Here is a 17,214-nt window from a genome sequence, read left to right as displayed (position 1 = left end):
CAAAAGGTGCCCTCCTCAATACCCATCACCCACCCTCTCCTCCCTCCCACCCCCCATCAACCCTCAGTTTGTTCTCAGTTTTTAACAGTCTCTTATGCTTTGGCTCTCTCCCATTCTAACCTTTTTTTTTTTTTTCCTTCCCCTCCCCCATGGGTTCCTGTTAAGTTTCTCAGGATCCACATAAGAGTGAAACCATATGGTATCTGTCTTTCTCTGTATGGCTTATTTCACTTAGCATCACACTCTCCAGTTCCATCCACGTTGCTACAAAAGGCCATATTTCATTTCTTCTCATTGCCACGTAATATTCCATTGTGTATATAAACCACAATTTCTTTATCCATTCATCAGTTGATGGACATTTAGGCTCTTTCCATACTTTGGCTATTGTTGAGAGTGCTGCTATGAACATTGGGGTACAAGTGGCCCTATGCATCAGTACTCCTGTATCCCTTGGATAAATTCCTAGCAGTGCTATTGCTGGGTCATAGGGTACGTCTATTTTTAATTTTCTGAGGAACCTCCACACTGCTTTCCAGAGCGGCTGCACCAATTTGCATTCCCACCAACAGTGCAAGACGGTTCCCGTTTCTCCACATCCTCTCCAGCATCTATAGTCTCCTGATTTGTTCATTTTGGCCACTCTGGCGTGAGGTGATACCTGAGTGTGGTTTTGATTTGTATTTCCCTGATAAGGAGCAACGCTGAACATCTTTTCATGTGCCTGTTGGCCATCCGGATGTCTTCTTTAGAGAAGTGTCTATTCATGTTTTCTGCCCATTTCTTCACTGGGTTTTTTTATCTTTTTCTCAGCTTCCTCTTTTTCCATAACTTTATCTTCTATTTCACCTATTCTCTCCTCTGCCTCTTCAATCCAAGCCATCGTGGTTTCCATTTTGTTTTGCATTTCGTTTAAAGCGTTTTTCAGCTCCTCATGACTGCTCCTTAGTCCCTTGATCTCTTTAGCAAGAGATTCTCTGCTGTCCTCTATACTGTTTTCAAGCCCAGCGATTAATTTTATGACTATTATTCTAAATTCACTTTCTGTTATATTATTTAAATCCTTTTTGATCAATTCATTAGCTGTTGTTATTTCCTGGAGATTCTTCTGAGGGGAATTCTTCCTTTTGGTCATTTTGGATAGTCCCTGGCATGGTGAGGACCTGCAGGGCACTTCTGTGCTGTGGTGTATAACTGGAGTTGGTGGGCGGGGCCTCAGTCAGACCTGATGTCTGCCCCCAGCCCACCGCTGGGGCCACAGTCAGACTGGTGTGTGCCTTCTCTTCCCTTCTCCATGGGCGGGATTCACTGTGGGGTGGTGTGGCTCGTCTGGGCTACTTGCACCCTGCCAGGCTTGTGATGCTGGGGATCTGGCGTATTAGCTGGGGTGGGTAGGCAAGGTGCACGGGGGCAGGAGGGGCAGGCTTAGCTCGCTTCTCCTTAGGTGATCCACTTCAGGAGGGGCCCTGTGGCAGCGGGAGGGAGTCAGATCCGCTGCCGGAGGTTTGGCTCTGCAGAAGCGCAGAGTTGGGTGTTTGCGCAGAGGAGCAAGTTCCCTGGCAGGAACTGGTTCTCTTTGGGATTTTGGCTGGGGGATGGGCGGGGGAGATGGCGCTGGCGAGCGCCTTTGTTCCCCACCAAACTGAGCTCTGTTGTCAGGGGGCTCAGCAGCTCTCCCTCCCTTTGTCCTCCAGCCTTCCCGCTTTCCAAGCAGAGCTGTTAACTTATGACCTCCCAGACGCTAAGTCGCGCTTGTTGTGGGAACACAGTCCGTCAGGCCCCTCCGCTTTTGCAAGCCAGACTCGGGGGCTCTGCTTGGCCGGGGAGCCGCCCCTCCGCCCCGGCTCCCTCCCGCCAGTCCGTGGAGCGCGCACAGCCTCGCCGCCCTTCCTACCCTCTTCCATGGGCCTCTCATCTGCGTTTGGCTCTGGCGACTCCGTTCTGCTAATCCTCTGGCAGTTTTCTGGGTTATTTAGGCAGGTGTAGATGGAATCTAAGTGATCAGCAGGACGTGCAGTGAGCCCAGCGTCCTCCTAAGCCGCCATCTTGCCACGTTTGTTCGGTAATAGAGGTTAAAGAGTGCATTTATGATGGGCACTGGTTGCTGTATGGAAGTCTTGAATCACTAAGTTTTACACATGAAACTACTATTGCACTATATGTTAACTAACTGGAATTTAAATTAAAAAAAAACCTTAAAAACAGAGTCTGTTTTTTAGTATATAGTTTCCTTGAAAAGTTAAAAATAGAACTACCATCTGATCCAGCAGTGGTAATACTGGATCTTTACCCAAAGAATACAAAAACACTAATGCAAGGCAAAGCATGCACCCCTATGTTAAGAGCAACATTATTTATCATAGCCAAGATAACTGAAGCAGCCCGTGTCCATTGTCCCAGATACTTTTCAAACTGCTGCTCTCTACTGTGTCTTAACCTAAATTACTTATTTTGCCAGCTCATTAATGGAGATGACTCAGTTTCCTATTGCCTTCTGGCTCTCCCAAAGTTAATCCCACTAATTTTCTAAGTACCCAGAAGTAAGTCACACTGATTCTAAAAGCTCATGCATTTAAGTTTCACTGGATTTCATAGCCAGATGTTAACATGTTAATCTTATCAGTGCAGATCCCCAATCCTTGGGATGCCTGGTGTGGGATCTGATCCTTTTCTTTTTCTATGCTTGTGGTTTCCATCACATTTGTGGTTATATCCCATCTGGGGTTTGATTCCCAACCCTTCCACCCTTTCTGATGTGGCCTCTTTTCTAAGATTAACTGTGGAAAGTCTATTCTCCCGCTATTCAGTTCATTTTCAGGGTTAGTTATACAGAAGTACCTGTTTTCTTGGTGTGCCCATGGGATGAAGCGAGCTCAGAAGCCTCCATAGTGTGTCATTTTAGCCCCCCTCTGAGTAAGTCTTCTGGTTTTTTTTCCTCTTTTTTTAATTTTGTTTTTTTATTTTTTAAAATTTATATCCAAATTAGTTAGCATATAGTGAAACAATGATTTCGGGAGTAGATCCTTTAATGCCCCTTACCCATTTAGCCCATCCCCTCTCCCACAACCCCTCCAGCAACCCTCAGTTTGTTCTCCATATTAAAGAGTCTCTTCTGTTTTGTCCCCCTCCTGGTTTTTAGAATATTTTTGTTTCCCTTCCCTTATGTTCATTTGTTTTGTCTCTTAAAGTCCTCAATGACTGAAGTCACATGATTTTTGTGTTTCTCTGACTAATTTCACTTAGCATAATACCTTCCAATTCCATCCATGTAGTTGCAAATGGCAAGATTTCATTCTTTTTTGATTGCTGAGCAATATCCATTGTGTGTGTGTGTGTGTGTGTGTGTATATGTACATGTATATATATGTATATGTATACATATACATGTGTATATATGTATATGTATATGTATATGTATATGTATACACACACACACACGGTATATATATATATATATATATATATACCACATCTTCTTTATCCATTCATCCGTGTGTGGACATTTGGGCTCTTTCCATACTTTGGCTATTATTGATAATGCTGCTATAAACATGGGGGCGCATTGTCTCTTCAAAACAGCACACCTGTATCCTGTGGATAAATGCTTACTAGTGCAATTGCTGGGTTGTAGGGTAGTTCTATTTTTAGTTTTATGAGGAACCTCCATAGTGTTTCCCAGAGTGGCTGCACCGCTTGCATTCCCACCAACAATGGAAAAGAAATTCTCTTTCTCCACATCCTCACCAACATCTGTTGTTGCCTGAGTTGTTAATGTTAGCCATTCTGACAGGTGTCAGGTGATATCTCATTATGGTTTTGATTGTATTTCCCTGATGATGAATGATGTTGAGCATTTTTTCATGTGTCGGTTGGCCATCTGGATGTCTTCCTTGGAGAAGTGCCTATTCATGTCTTTTGCCCATTTCTTCACTGGATTATTTGGTTTTTTGGGTGTTGAGTTTGATAAGTTCTTTATAGATTTTGGATACTAACCCTTTATCTGATATGTCATTTGCAAATATCTTCTCCCTTTCCATTGGTTGCCTTTTAGTTTTGCTGATTGTTTCCTTCGCTGTTCAAAAGCTTTTTATTTTGATGAGGTCCTGGTAGTTCATTTTTGCTTTTGTTTCCCTTGCCTCTAGAGACGTGTTGAGTAAGAAGTTGCTGTGGCCAAGATCAAAGAGGTTTTTGCTTGCTTTCTCCTCGAGGGTTTTGATGGATTCCTGTCTTACATTGAGGTCTTTCATCCATTTTGAGTTTATTTTTGTATATGGTGTAAGAAAGTGGTCCAGGTTCATTCTCTTGCATGTTGCTGTCCAGTTTTCCCAGCACCACTTGCTGAAAAGACTGTCTTTATTCCATTGGATATTCTTTCCTACTTTGTCAAAGATTAGTTGGCCATAAGTTTGTGTGTCCATTTTGGGGTTCTCTATTCTGTTGAGTTGATCTGAGTGTCTGTTCTTGTGCCAGTACCATACTGTCTTGATGATTACAGCTTTGTAATGCAGCTTGAAGTCTGGGGTTGTGATGTCTCCTGCTTTGGTCTTCTTCTTCAAGATTGCTTTGGCTATTCAGGGTCTTTTCTGGTATCACACAAATTTTAGGATTATTAGCTCTAGTTCTGTGAAGAGTGCTGGTGTTACTTTGATAGGGACTGCATTGAATATGTAGATTGCTTTGGGTAGTATCAACATTTTAACAATATTTGTTCTTCCTATCCAGGAGCATGGAATCTTTCGTGTGTGTGTGTGTGTGTGTGTGTGTGTGTGTGTGTCTTCTTCAATTTCTTTCATAAGCTTTCTATAGTTTTCAGTATACAGATTTTTCATCTCTTTGGTTAAATTTGTTTCTAGGTATTTTATGGTTTTTGGTGCAACTGTAAATGGGATTGATTCCTTGATTTTTCTTTCTGTTGCTTCATTGTTGGTGTATAGGAATGCAACAAATTTCTGTGAATTGATCTTATATCCTGTAACTTTGCTGAACTCATGAATCAATTTTAGCAGTTTTTTTGGTAAGTCTTCTGTTTTTGATCAGGCAAGGAAATGAACATCTGTGTTATGACTATGGACAGATTTTTCTTATGGCAGAAGTGCAAGCTTAGAGATAGGCCACAATTTCCTCAATCACTATTGCCTGAAGTTGTTTCCAGGACATTAAAAAAGACAATCTTTGTTTTTTTCTCAATTTTTTTCTTTTAATTTTTTCAGGAGACAGCTATTTAAGGATTAGGACATCAAAATCAACTGTATATGTGGTGTAATTTAAAAATTCATTTGCATACTGAGGGAAAAGTGCTTACTCATAAAAAAAAAAAAACAAGAGGACCTGAAGTTCATATCTCAAGTTTATTCCTAACAAAGAGCTCCTACAAAGAAATCAAACAACAAACAAAAACAACAAAACAAATGAGATTTTGATTTTCAAAATATTAATATTATGAGATTCTAATGTATAGATTTCAGAAACAAATAAAACATACATAAGACTTACAAAGAAATAAGAAAGTATGGCCCATGCTAAAGAAGTAAATAAGTTTATAAAAATCATCTCTTGGGAAGTCCAGTTAGTGGACTAATTAGACAAAGACCTTAAAACAACTGTTGTGTTAGACAAAGACTTTACACCAACTGTTTTAAAGATGGTAGAAGAGATAATAAAAAAGTGGACAAATTCAGGAAAATGACATGTGAATAAAGTGATTGTCAATAATGATATAGAAATTATTAAAAATAATAAACACAAATTCTGAGTTGGAGAGTATAATATATAAGGTTTAAAAGTTCACCAGAGTGATTCAGAAGAAGATTTGCACAAGTAGAAGAGATAATCAATCTAGAAGATAGGACAATTGAAATTATCAATTATCAGCAACAGAAAGATTTTCTAAGATTAAATGAAAATGAATAGAGAGATCTATGTGACACCAACAAGCTGACCTATTCATTATGTCAGTCTCAGAAGCAAAAGGCAGAGAGCAAGAATAAGAAATATTATGTGAAAAAAAGTGGCTAAAAGCTGTCCAATTTAATGGAAACTATGAATCTACAAATCCAAGCTCAACAATTTCCAAGCTGATGAACTTAAGTACATCTACACAAACTTACATTTTAGTCGAACTATTGTATACCAAAGACAGAATTTTGGAAATAATAATAGATAACAAAGTTGTCACATGCAAGGGATTCCTAATAAGAATGTCAGGACATATCTCAACTGAAACTTTGTAAACTTAAAGTCTGTGCATTCATATGTTCATATAGCTGTGAAAACAAACGAACCATCCACTGAGAATGCTTTATCTGCAAACTATACTGTAAAAAATGAGGATGAATTTAAAATATTCTTAGATAAACAAAACATTAGGGAGTTGATTATCACTATTCTATGCCATGCCAAAATGGTAAAGGAAGTAGGTTGAAATTGTACTTTGTACAATTATCTAAAATTGTACAAATTTAAAATAAAATATACATTTCTTAAAGTTATTTTTGTATGATTTGGGGCAAACATTTATAACTATATACTTTGTGTTCTCTCTCTCTCTCTCTCTCTCATATATATATATATATATATATGTATATATATATGTGTGTGTGTGTATGAAAAAATATATATTTTAATACACACACACATATATATATATAATGAAAATATTCATACATAAATTGGTCCCTATACTTTGAAATGTGTTTTCTAGTAAACCTTACTGTATGCACATGTCATTCAAGAATATGTTTTGATGTGGTATCTCTAAAGATCACAATTTTGCATTTAGAATATACATCTATCAACTCACTTTCTTTTTGAATTTGACTATTTATAGTACCTCATCAAAGCAGAAATTTTTAGTTTGAAGGAGACGCACTTGTTGCTTGTGTTTTGTTGCCATCTTGAAAAAATATATTGCCAAGACAAATGTCAAATGAGATATACCCATTTTTTCATCTTGAAACTTTAGAATTTTATGTCTTATATGTAACTCTTCAAAATATGTTAAGATATTTTAAGTTCCAAGTGCCCATCAACTGATGAATGCATAAAGAACACATAATTCTGACATTGTGAAATGTTTTTGGAAATATTCTCTATTCCTTACACCTAGTTGGTCTGCCTATTGTGCCCATGACTGCTTTAGTCCACACTCAGCCTAGACTTCCCTTTCTGAAGGGGGTCTGAGCATCGTGTTACCCCTCCTTTGGCGACCGCAGATAGGATTAAGACCTGCTCCTGAACTCCCTACCATGGCTAGCAACAAACGCTGAGGTCCCTGCTGCTCCTCTGGGTCATGAGTGCACAACATCCTGGTGTCTCCCTGCCTCAGTCCATCTCAGATTTGAAGTCTGAAGAACCCATTCTCTCCTCCTGAGCCTGGAAAGCCCCAGCTTGTCTTGAGGGACAGTTTAACCATTGACTCCTTTGAGGAGCCTTAGGAACTTAATGAGTGTCATGGAATAAGTGAAGAAATGAATGAATGAATTCTTCTCCCAAAGAGGGAGTAGTGGCTCTTGGTTCTTCCTGTTACCTTCGACCACCAGTGTGGGATCATAACACATCTCAGATAGGAGGAATGTGGAAGCCATCTGGGCCTCTTCATTGACTGTGGATAAACTGAGGCAAGGGTGTAAATGACAGGGAGGAAGCAAATGCCTCTTGTATGCCTCACCAGAACCTTGTCCCTGACAGATCCTGCCCAAGGGGTCATCCAGGGAGAAGAATGTGACTTAGACTTCTCAGGAGCACCTATGAGAAGAGTCTAAGGGTCAAAGCATTGGTGGATTCTGACATCCTGTCTTGCTCCATGTCAATTATAAAGCACACAAAAGAAAAAGTCAAGTGAGTGGTAAAGTTCTCACACAAGCTAGGTGTCTTTTTTTCTTTTCTAGCAACAAATCCTAGAGCCCAGCACATGTATCCATCCAAATACACTCTCTGCAGGCAAACGCTGGACAGAAGAATATATGTCTCCAAAAGAAAGCAAGCTTTTGTGGTTAGTTATAAACTTATTTGGGGGATGCTTGTGTGGCTCAGTGGGTTAAGCCTCAGACTCTTGATTTTGGCTCAGGTCATGATCTCATGGTTCGTGAGTTTCAGTGTCTCTGCAGGCCCTGTGCTGACAGTATGGAACCTGCTTGGAATTCTCTCTCTCTCTCTCTCTCTCTCTCTCTCTCTTTCTCTCTCTCTCTCTCTCCCTCCCTCCCTCTGAGCGAAAGCTTTCCTTTGTTGGAAAACGTTTGCCTACTGATTTTATATCCTTACTCATTATTTATGTGTTCAACTTTTCTATTTCTTCAAGATTAAGTGTTGTTGGCTGCATATTTCTAGGATTCTATAAATTTTTGTATGCAAATTTGTGCATAATCATTCATACTAATCTCTTATGATCCTTTTTATTGTAATTGTGAATGCAAATGCAAGAGGAGAAGAGGAGGGCGTGGAAAGAAACTTAAGCAACTGATGTCTGCAAACACAAAAATCCATGGGGAAAAAAATCACAGCCTCAACATGTATAGAGTGTCTGTAGTGGCTGTGTTGGTCATTGGTATCCTCATCAGCAGAAGCTTTTGGGGTATACTGCCTGGGATCTATGACAAGTTCATCAGTAATGAAAGCTTGGCATGAGAATCTGCAGTATCTACAAGGGCTACTGAGGTCCTTAGTGGGGAAGGCTGCTAGGGTCATATACAGAGCAGACCAGTGGCAACCAGTTGCTCCCACTGCATGACTGATACTGGTAACCCCTGCTCTTTTTCCTTGTTTCCATTCACTTCTAGGTGTCTCAGCTTTTCTAGTCTCTCCATGATTGAAACTGACATGAGTAATTCCCGGAGTTCCCTGAAAGGCTGGAGGATATGGTCATTTTTTCCCTCCTGCTTTCAAGAAGTTTCCTCTTGGCACTGCACAGTACTGGCTTGGAGTATAGGAAGATGCTGGCAAAATAAAACTTCTTCCTACAATTTCTCTGCAGTTTTTCTCAAGGTTTTTTGTTTGTCTGTTTGTTTGTTTATTCATTCTACCGTACTGCTGAAGTTTTTTGAGTGGACTCCTGAGCTTTCTTAGAACCACTTTTATTTGTGGATGGCTACCTGAGTGTTGATATTTATGAGGGAAAGGAGACCATAATCTCTTATTCTGCCATCTTTCTGATATAATTGCCATAATGAATTATTTAATTGGTGAAATTCTGTTTTTTTCAGTTTGTTTGTTTTTTTTTTAATTATAGTTGGTTGATGTATAGTGTAACATTGGAGTCAGGGGTAGAATTTAGTGATTGATCGCTTACATACAACATCCAGTGCTCATCACAAATGCCCTCCTTAATACCCATCTCCCATCTAGCCCATCACCCACCAACTTCCTTCCAACAACTCTCAGTTTGTTTTCTATGGTTAAGAATTGTCTTTTTCTTTTTTAATTTATTGTCAAATTAGTTTCCATACAACACCCAGTTTCTTCTATGGTTTGCCTCTCTCTCTCCCCACCCACATCTCATCTGTTTGCTTTCTTAAAGTCCACATATGAGGGTGAAATCATATGGTATTTATCTTTCTCTGACTTATTTCACTCAGCATAATACAGTTTAGCTCTGCCAAAGTCATTGCAAATGGTAAGATTTTATACCTCTGTTCATTAGTATGGACATTTTGGCTCTTTCCATAATTTGGCTATAGTCAATGACGCTGCTATAATCCTTGAGGTATATGTACCCTTTGAATCTGTATTTTTGTACCTTTTGGGTGAATACCTAGCACTGAAATTGCTGGGTCATAGGATAGTTATTTTTCTAACTTTTTGAGAAAACTTCATACTGTTTTCCAGAGTGGCTGCACCAGTTTGTATTCCCGCCAACAGTGTTAAGAGGGTTCCCCTTACTCTGCATCCTCGCCAACATTTGTTGTTTCTCTGCTGTTAATTTTAGCCATTCTGACAGATGTGAGGTGGTATCTCATCATAGTTTTGATTTGTATTTCCCTGATGGTGAGTGATGTTGAGCATCTTTTCGTATGTCTGTTAGCCAGCTGTATATCTTCTATGGAAAATTTCTATCCATGTCTTCTGCCTATTTTAACTAGATTATTTGTTTTTTGGTGTGAAAAGTTGTTCTTACAATTTCAAAGTGTTTGCTACTACTCACAATCATACTGAATATGAATGCATAACTAGGTATCTTCAACACAATGAAAATGAAACACAGATAAAAATCCTTTCTCCATTTTTCTCTCTCTGTTTTCTAGTTACTAAATTCTGTTAGTTTATAGTTTTCATTCACATCCTAATTACTAAAGTGTAATCTTAAGGATTTTATGCATTTAAACACTTTTCAATATCTTATAGGGGAATTCTTTTTTTAATCAATACTTCTTTAGGTCTACTGTAGAAATGGTAAGTGATGACATCATACTTGCATATTTCCCAAACTTCCCAATATTTTACACATTTATGACATTGATACTTTGAAAAGATTTTCTTTATATTTTTTATATCAAACACCATTTTTTTCCTCTGAAGTCTCTCATCTCCTCTGCCACCTTCTCCACTTAGTAATCTAGTTTTTGTCCATAAATTTAAAGACCTTGAACTCTGGCCCTTCTAGGTGACATAAATTCAAATGTATTTATTCTCTTAAATATATTAGGTACACACTTGGCTTTTCCTTAAACACCCAAAACTGCAATAGTGTTAGGTTTCTTTCCCCAATATACTATTTTTCTCACATCATTCACCCATATATTCATTAATCCATTCATATTATCTTTACTGAGGTGACTTTGCAGAAAATAAGCTTAATATTTTAGATGCAACATTAATAGCACAAACATAGTTTCAGGTGTCATTACTATTTAGGTTATTTGGGGAAAGTGATATTACAAAGTAGTGCAAAAATTTATGACTTTACCAATACAATAAAAGAATAATGGATTCACACATAGACTACTGTAACTAAGAATCTGGTTATGTCTATAGAAGAAATGATTTATTCAGATCATGTAAGGCTTTAAACTGGTAAATGTGGTAGAATGTGGTGAGGAAATTCCAAGCAAAGAGAAAGTAGATGTGTTAACTATAACTTAAAATATATAAAGATGTATAAAGAACTAAACAACGTCCAACAGAGGTGGTGAGGGAAATGAAGCAGAAAACAATGGCTAGAAGGGAAAGAAAAATACTATGAAAGGCTACCAAAAGTATATAATTCATCCTAGAGACTAAAATGAAGCCCATTATTTGAGAATAGATTATTGAACACCCAAAACATGAACAGGTTACCCTGGGTTTTTATCTGAGTTAGCATATGTCTGTATGAATAGAAACCATAGGTCTATTAATTAGGCAATTTATATGTATAGCTTCTCTTTCTATATATAACCAGATATTTCTTTTATCTGTATGAAAGATAACTTGTCATAATAGAATATGTTAGAGAAAAATTATTCAAACATTTCTTAAAAAATATAAAAGTATATTTTCTTTACCAAATATGCAAAAAAACCAACATATTTGTAAAAATGGTTTTCTACACATTTCTGTCTTTCTAAATTATAAGCTTCTGATTGTAGGCATCCTATATTAAGTCTCAGTAACTCAGAATATGCATAAATACTCAATAAGTTTCAGTAACTTACCTTAAAATAATAATTTTAATGTAGAAATTCAAAATTTAAAGCATTTCATCACTTTATATGATTTGTCTTATATTAACCATATAAAATAAATACCACAAATGAGAGTAATAATATCACCTTTCTCACATTATTTTTTTAAGAGCAAGAGAGTAAATTTACAGAAAAATGTTAACAGAGTGCTTAGCACATAAGTATTAAAAAATATAAATCCTCATGCAATTATGGTAATGACATTAAAAATTACATCTTGGGGGTGCCTGGGTGGTTCAGTCTGTTAAGCGTATGACTTCATCTCAGGTCATGATCTCACTGTTCATGAATTTTACCTGTTGTCAGGCTCTGTGCTGACAGCTCAGAGCCTGGAGCCTGCTTTGGATTCTGTGTCTCCTTCTCTCTTTGCCCATCTCCCACTTTCTCTCTCTCTCTCAAAAATAAATACACATCAAAAAAAGACAATTTGTTTCCTAACTCAATAACAATAAATTACTTTGTACACTTTTATTTTTTAATGTTTATTCATTTATTTTAAGAGAAAGAGAGAGAGAGTGTGCACCTGGGCATGCAGGTGAGGGAGGGGCAGAGGGGGAGAGGCAGACCAAAGAGAGGGACAAAGAACCTCAAGCAAGATCTGTGCTAGGAACCTGACACGACAGTCTCACAAACCATGAGATCATAACCTCGGCCTAAATCAAAAGTCAGATTCTTAACCGACTGAACCAACCAGGCTCCCTAAATTACACTGGACACTTTTAATAATTGATTATAGTCTGAAATGCATCTATGGAAGTTGCTATTTCCTTTTCTGGTGTGGGGTACATAATTTATGGGAGTTGTTTTTTTCACTTGTTAAACTTGGGAAACTTTTACTTCTTGTTTAATGATAGTTGTTTTTATAATTTTTTCCCCTGTAGACCACTTATCCTGGAAGCCCTGCCTCCAGGGAAGAAGTAATGATGAACTCAGATTTAAATCCTCTTTCCAAATTGCAATGTCTTTCCAAATTTCATAGTCTTGATTGTCTTTCCTAAAAGGCAAGGAGAGAAGACCCATAATTCCCAGACAAAGCTATAATAAACTATTCTGTAGTCATGAGTGTATTCTTCCCTTTTTTGTTTCCCAAACTTCTGAGACTGTCAGGAAAAAAGCAACAAAAACAACTACTAATCCATAGAAATTATTCCAACTATGGATCTCATCCAAACCATGCATCTGTATGAAGGGGGACACTTTGTTCAGTTTTGAAAAGATGAGCATAAACATTAATACAAACTCTGAAGCATACTTCAGCAGGTAAGTAGAGATCTTACAACAGAGTTGACCCTTGAACTACTGTAAACAATTTTGTCTTATGATGTTTTAATGGTATTTTCTCTTCTCTAGCTTGCTTTAAGAATACAGTGCACAATATGTACACCATACAGAACATGTTAATTGACTATTTATGTTATCAGCAAGGCTTCCTGTCAAGAGTAGGCTATTATCAATTGGCTTTTTAGGTAGTCAAAAATTATATACAAAAATTATATATTGTCATATTGGCTAACATACAGTGTATAGAATGTCCTCTTGGTTTTGGGGGTAGATTCTCATGATTCATCGCTTACATACAACACCTAGTGCCCATTCCAAAAAGTGCCCTCCTCAATGCCCATCACCCATTTCCCCTCCCTCCCACCCCTCCCCCCATCAACCCTCAGTTTGTTATATGTATTGAAGAGTCTCTTATGGTTTGCCTCCCTCCCTCTCCATTTGTAACTTTTTTTTTTCCCTTTCTTTCCAAATCCTGCCTCTTGCAGCAACATGGATGGAACTGGAGGGTATTATGTTAAGTGAAATAAGTCAGTCAGATATTATATATTTTCACTCATATGTGGAACTTGAGAAACTGAAACCACCCTTTTATTTAAGTACAGAAAGAGTATCGCCCAGTAATACCCTTTAATCCAAAATCATCTTTCCCTTCTCCAAATGTATAACATTTTTTTATTTGCCATGATAATAGGCCAAAAGCCTGATTAAAACTCTTCACACAATTTCACCATATTAAACATTTCATGTCTTGATAATTAATTTATTTATTAAAATTCTGAAAGATTATTTTAAGGAATCACAGAGAAAACACCAACGTTGTTCCAAAATAATTGCCTTTAACATTTTCAGTTCTAATTTCATATGTCAGAAATTCATTAGTGTCCCTTGTCCATTAAATGTATGATAATGAAATGAATGAAAGAAGGAATAAATATTTTGATCCAGAAAGAACAACAAACTTAAGTCAGAAGGCCCAGAATATTGTCTCACTTCTACCAGTGAATCTCTATATAACTGACAAATTTTAACTCGACTTGCCAAGCCTCACCCACCAATCCACATACAAAAATTAATAATTAAATGTCACTCATTTTAAAATTATCTCTCAAACATCACCAAATATCAAACTTTTATGTACATTATAATATGGGATATGAAATATCTCTTTGCACTTATCCTGTGCTTTTTGTTTTCAATCACCTAGATATAGGGTGTAATATACATATTCCCAAATAATCAGCTTTAGTGAGTAAAAAGTCCCTTCTCTGCACTGTGTCCTGTTTGTATGTATATTTATGGTCCAGAAATTCTAGAATGAAGTAAGCTATCTTTTGTAGAATCCACTTCTCTCAGCTAGTCAAAATTCAGATGTTTGATATTTCCAAACTGCTTGTTAAGCATATGGTTTCTCTGCCTGAATGCCAAGACAAATAGTAAATTGTGATAAATTGAGTCATATTTCAGCCTTTCCCTTACCCTTGTAAGACCTGTGATAATCTCTCTTACTCTGGAGCCTGCTATCTTACAAAGATTACCTAAAGTTGATTTCATATTGTTAGAAACTGATCTGATCATGCAGAGGTTGGAGCCAGTGAGCAGGAGTCATGAACATTTTTTAAAATATTTCTATTATGTAATTGTGTTCAGTTATTTTTAAATTATTTCATTCCACCGCTAAAAGACTACACTTAGCTCAAAAATGTGTTCTTTTACATGAAAAAAATATATAGAATTAAATTTTACTGCAACTCTGTTACCACCTCAAAAAACACCATTATATCCTTAATGGATTAAGGACACAATAAGAGATCTATCTTAAAGGGAGATATCTAAGAATCTGTTTCACATTACTTGAATCCACTGTTAGCTTCCCTACACTTAAAGGAGTCTCCAACATTTTCCCAAAGCATAATTGTTACAATCTTAATGTGGAATTGATTCTGCTGTAATAAGTGAAAGTAACGACTAAGCACTTAAATCTTGTAGAATTTGTCTCAGTAGATATTTATACATTGAAAATAAAATTATCTGTGTACATTAATCCCTCCTTGGCAACAACAATAACAGCAAAGAGTTAATGAATACTGACAGGGCACATTCAGGGTTAAGATGCAAATATTAATTATTCAAGAACTTTCTATTATTCCAGGTTAAACTGGGAACACTATGGATTATAGAAACAAGACCACAGTCACTGAGTTTATTCTTCTGGGGTTTCAGAATGAGAAGGAAGTAGAAATTCTTCTTTTTTCTGCATTCTTGCTCATGTATATGACGTCTCTGATTGGCAACACCATGATCATCCTTTTGGTGTGTGGTGACTACCGTCTGCATTCACCCATGTATTTCTTTGTAGCCAATCTTTCCTTCCTTGAAGTCGCCATCACCTCCACTGTGGTGCCTAAGATGCTAGCAAACACATTTTCCTTCACCAAGGCAATATCCTTCATGGGATGTCTCACGCAATCTTTCTTTTACTTCCTCTTGGGATCCACGGAATTCTTCATCCTGGTCGTCATGTCATTTGATCGATACATTGCCATCTGCAACCCATTGAGGTATGCCATCATCTTGAACAAACAGACATGCATATTGTTGCTTCTGGGATCCTATTTAGGTGCATTTTTGTCAATTTTAGCACCATCAATCTTAACTGCTCCTCTGCCCTTTTGTGGACCAAATATTATCAATCACTTCTTTTGTGACAGTGCCCCTGTGCTAAAGCTGGTCTGTGCAGATATCGCTCTGGCTGAGCTGGCTGACTTTATCTCCTCTGCTGTGTTGCTCTTGGGCTCCTTGCTTTTCACAGGAGTGTCTTACATGTACATTATTATTACTATCCTTAGAATTCCTTCTGTCCAGGGACGGCAGAAAGCTTTCTCCACTTGTGTTTCACACATCACCGTTGTGACACTTTATTATGGAAGCTCCATCTTTATTTACGTCCGCCCAAAAAAGGGTGATGTGATGGATGTTAACAAATTTGCCACAGTGCTGAACACCATTGTAACGCCGATGTTGAACCCTTTCATCTACAGCCTTCGAAATAAAAAAGTCAAAGAATCCCTGAAAGATGCCTCCAGTAAGTATATAAGTATGCTAATAAATTTAAAACCTCAACAATGATGTTTTTATAGAATGTAATGATTTACATACTTGACAACAAAATCATTCATTTGATGTAATTATGTGAATATTTAAAATTTTACATAAGCGGGGCGCCTGGGTGGCGCAGTCGTTAAGCGTCCGACTTCAGCCAGGTCACCATCTCGCGGTCTGTGAGTTCGAGCCCCGTGAAGGGCTCTGGGCTGAGGGCTCGGAGCCTGGAGCCTGTTTCCGATTCTGTGTCTCCCTCTCTCTCTGCCCCTCCCCCATTCATGCTCTGTCTCTCTCTGTCCCAAAAATAAATTTAAAAAGTTGAAAAAAAATTAAAATTTTACATAAGGGAGAAACATATGTGAGCATATCTTTCTACATATCTATTCTACATATATTCTGAACCAATAGGTCCAGTATTCAAGTAGATTCTCAAAATCTTTGTAGATAATTAATAGAACCAAAAGTACATATAAACATTTCTGCATACATACATGCATATATACATACACATATATACATTCTTAAAGCCGTCTTTTTTCTCCCCATTTTCCTGTTATTTCAATTATTCCAAAACCAAATTCCTGTATAACCGCCAGATTTGAAATCTGGATGGCTCTGATTGTGATAGATTCTCACCTTCTGTCAGGTGCCTGGGTGACTCAGTTATGAATCTGATTCTTGCTTTGGGCTCAGCTCATGATCTCATGGTTGATGGGATTAAGCCCTGAGTGGGGATCTTTGCTGACAGTGTGGAGCCTGTTAATTTGAATTTAATACAAATAAATTCCCTTACTAAGGTGGTGAATTTATTTTGACTTGAGTTTTGATATATTACTTTTAAATTATATATGTCATTGGATAATTAGGTTTATTTTAAATGTTTATCTATGTTTGAGATGGAGGGTTGGAGGAAAGGCATAGAGAGAAGGAGGCTATCACTAAAGCACAAAGCCCAACACGGGACTTGAACCCAGGAACTATAAGATCATGACCTGAAATGAAATCAGATGCTTAACTAATGGAGCCAAATGGCCCAGATAATTAAGTTTTAATTTAAGTTACAGACAGATCTTCTCAGGCCTCTACTTAAGTTATAATCTGCAGCCTTTATGCTCCTATTTCTATGCCACAGATGCTGGGGCAATGGAACTCACAAGAATTTAAAAGCCCCTGGTGAATA

At 37.6% G+C, this 17,214-nt stretch overlaps 1 protein-coding gene across 1 annotated transcript; it reads left to right on the top strand.

Moving 5' to 3' along the window:
- The first annotated feature begins 15,101 nt into the window (after positions 1 to 15,101).
- LOC125163908 (olfactory receptor 6M1-like) lies at positions 15,102 to 16,061 on the top strand. The gene has a single exon (XM_047856204.1). The coding sequence runs from the start codon at positions 15,102 to 15,104 to the stop codon at positions 16,059 to 16,061; it is 960 nt and encodes a 319-aa protein (XP_047712160.1).
- The last annotated feature ends 1,153 nt before the right edge of the window (positions 16,062 to 17,214 follow it).

Source organism: Prionailurus viverrinus, chromosome A1 (genome assembly GCF_022837055.1).
Source record: "Prionailurus viverrinus isolate Anna chromosome A1, UM_Priviv_1.0, whole genome shotgun sequence".
Classification (NCBI taxonomy): domain Eukaryota; kingdom Metazoa; phylum Chordata; class Mammalia; order Carnivora; family Felidae; genus Prionailurus; species Prionailurus viverrinus.
The sequence above is the reverse complement of the archived record's forward strand: the minus strand, read 5'-3'. Positions and strand labels throughout refer to the sequence as shown.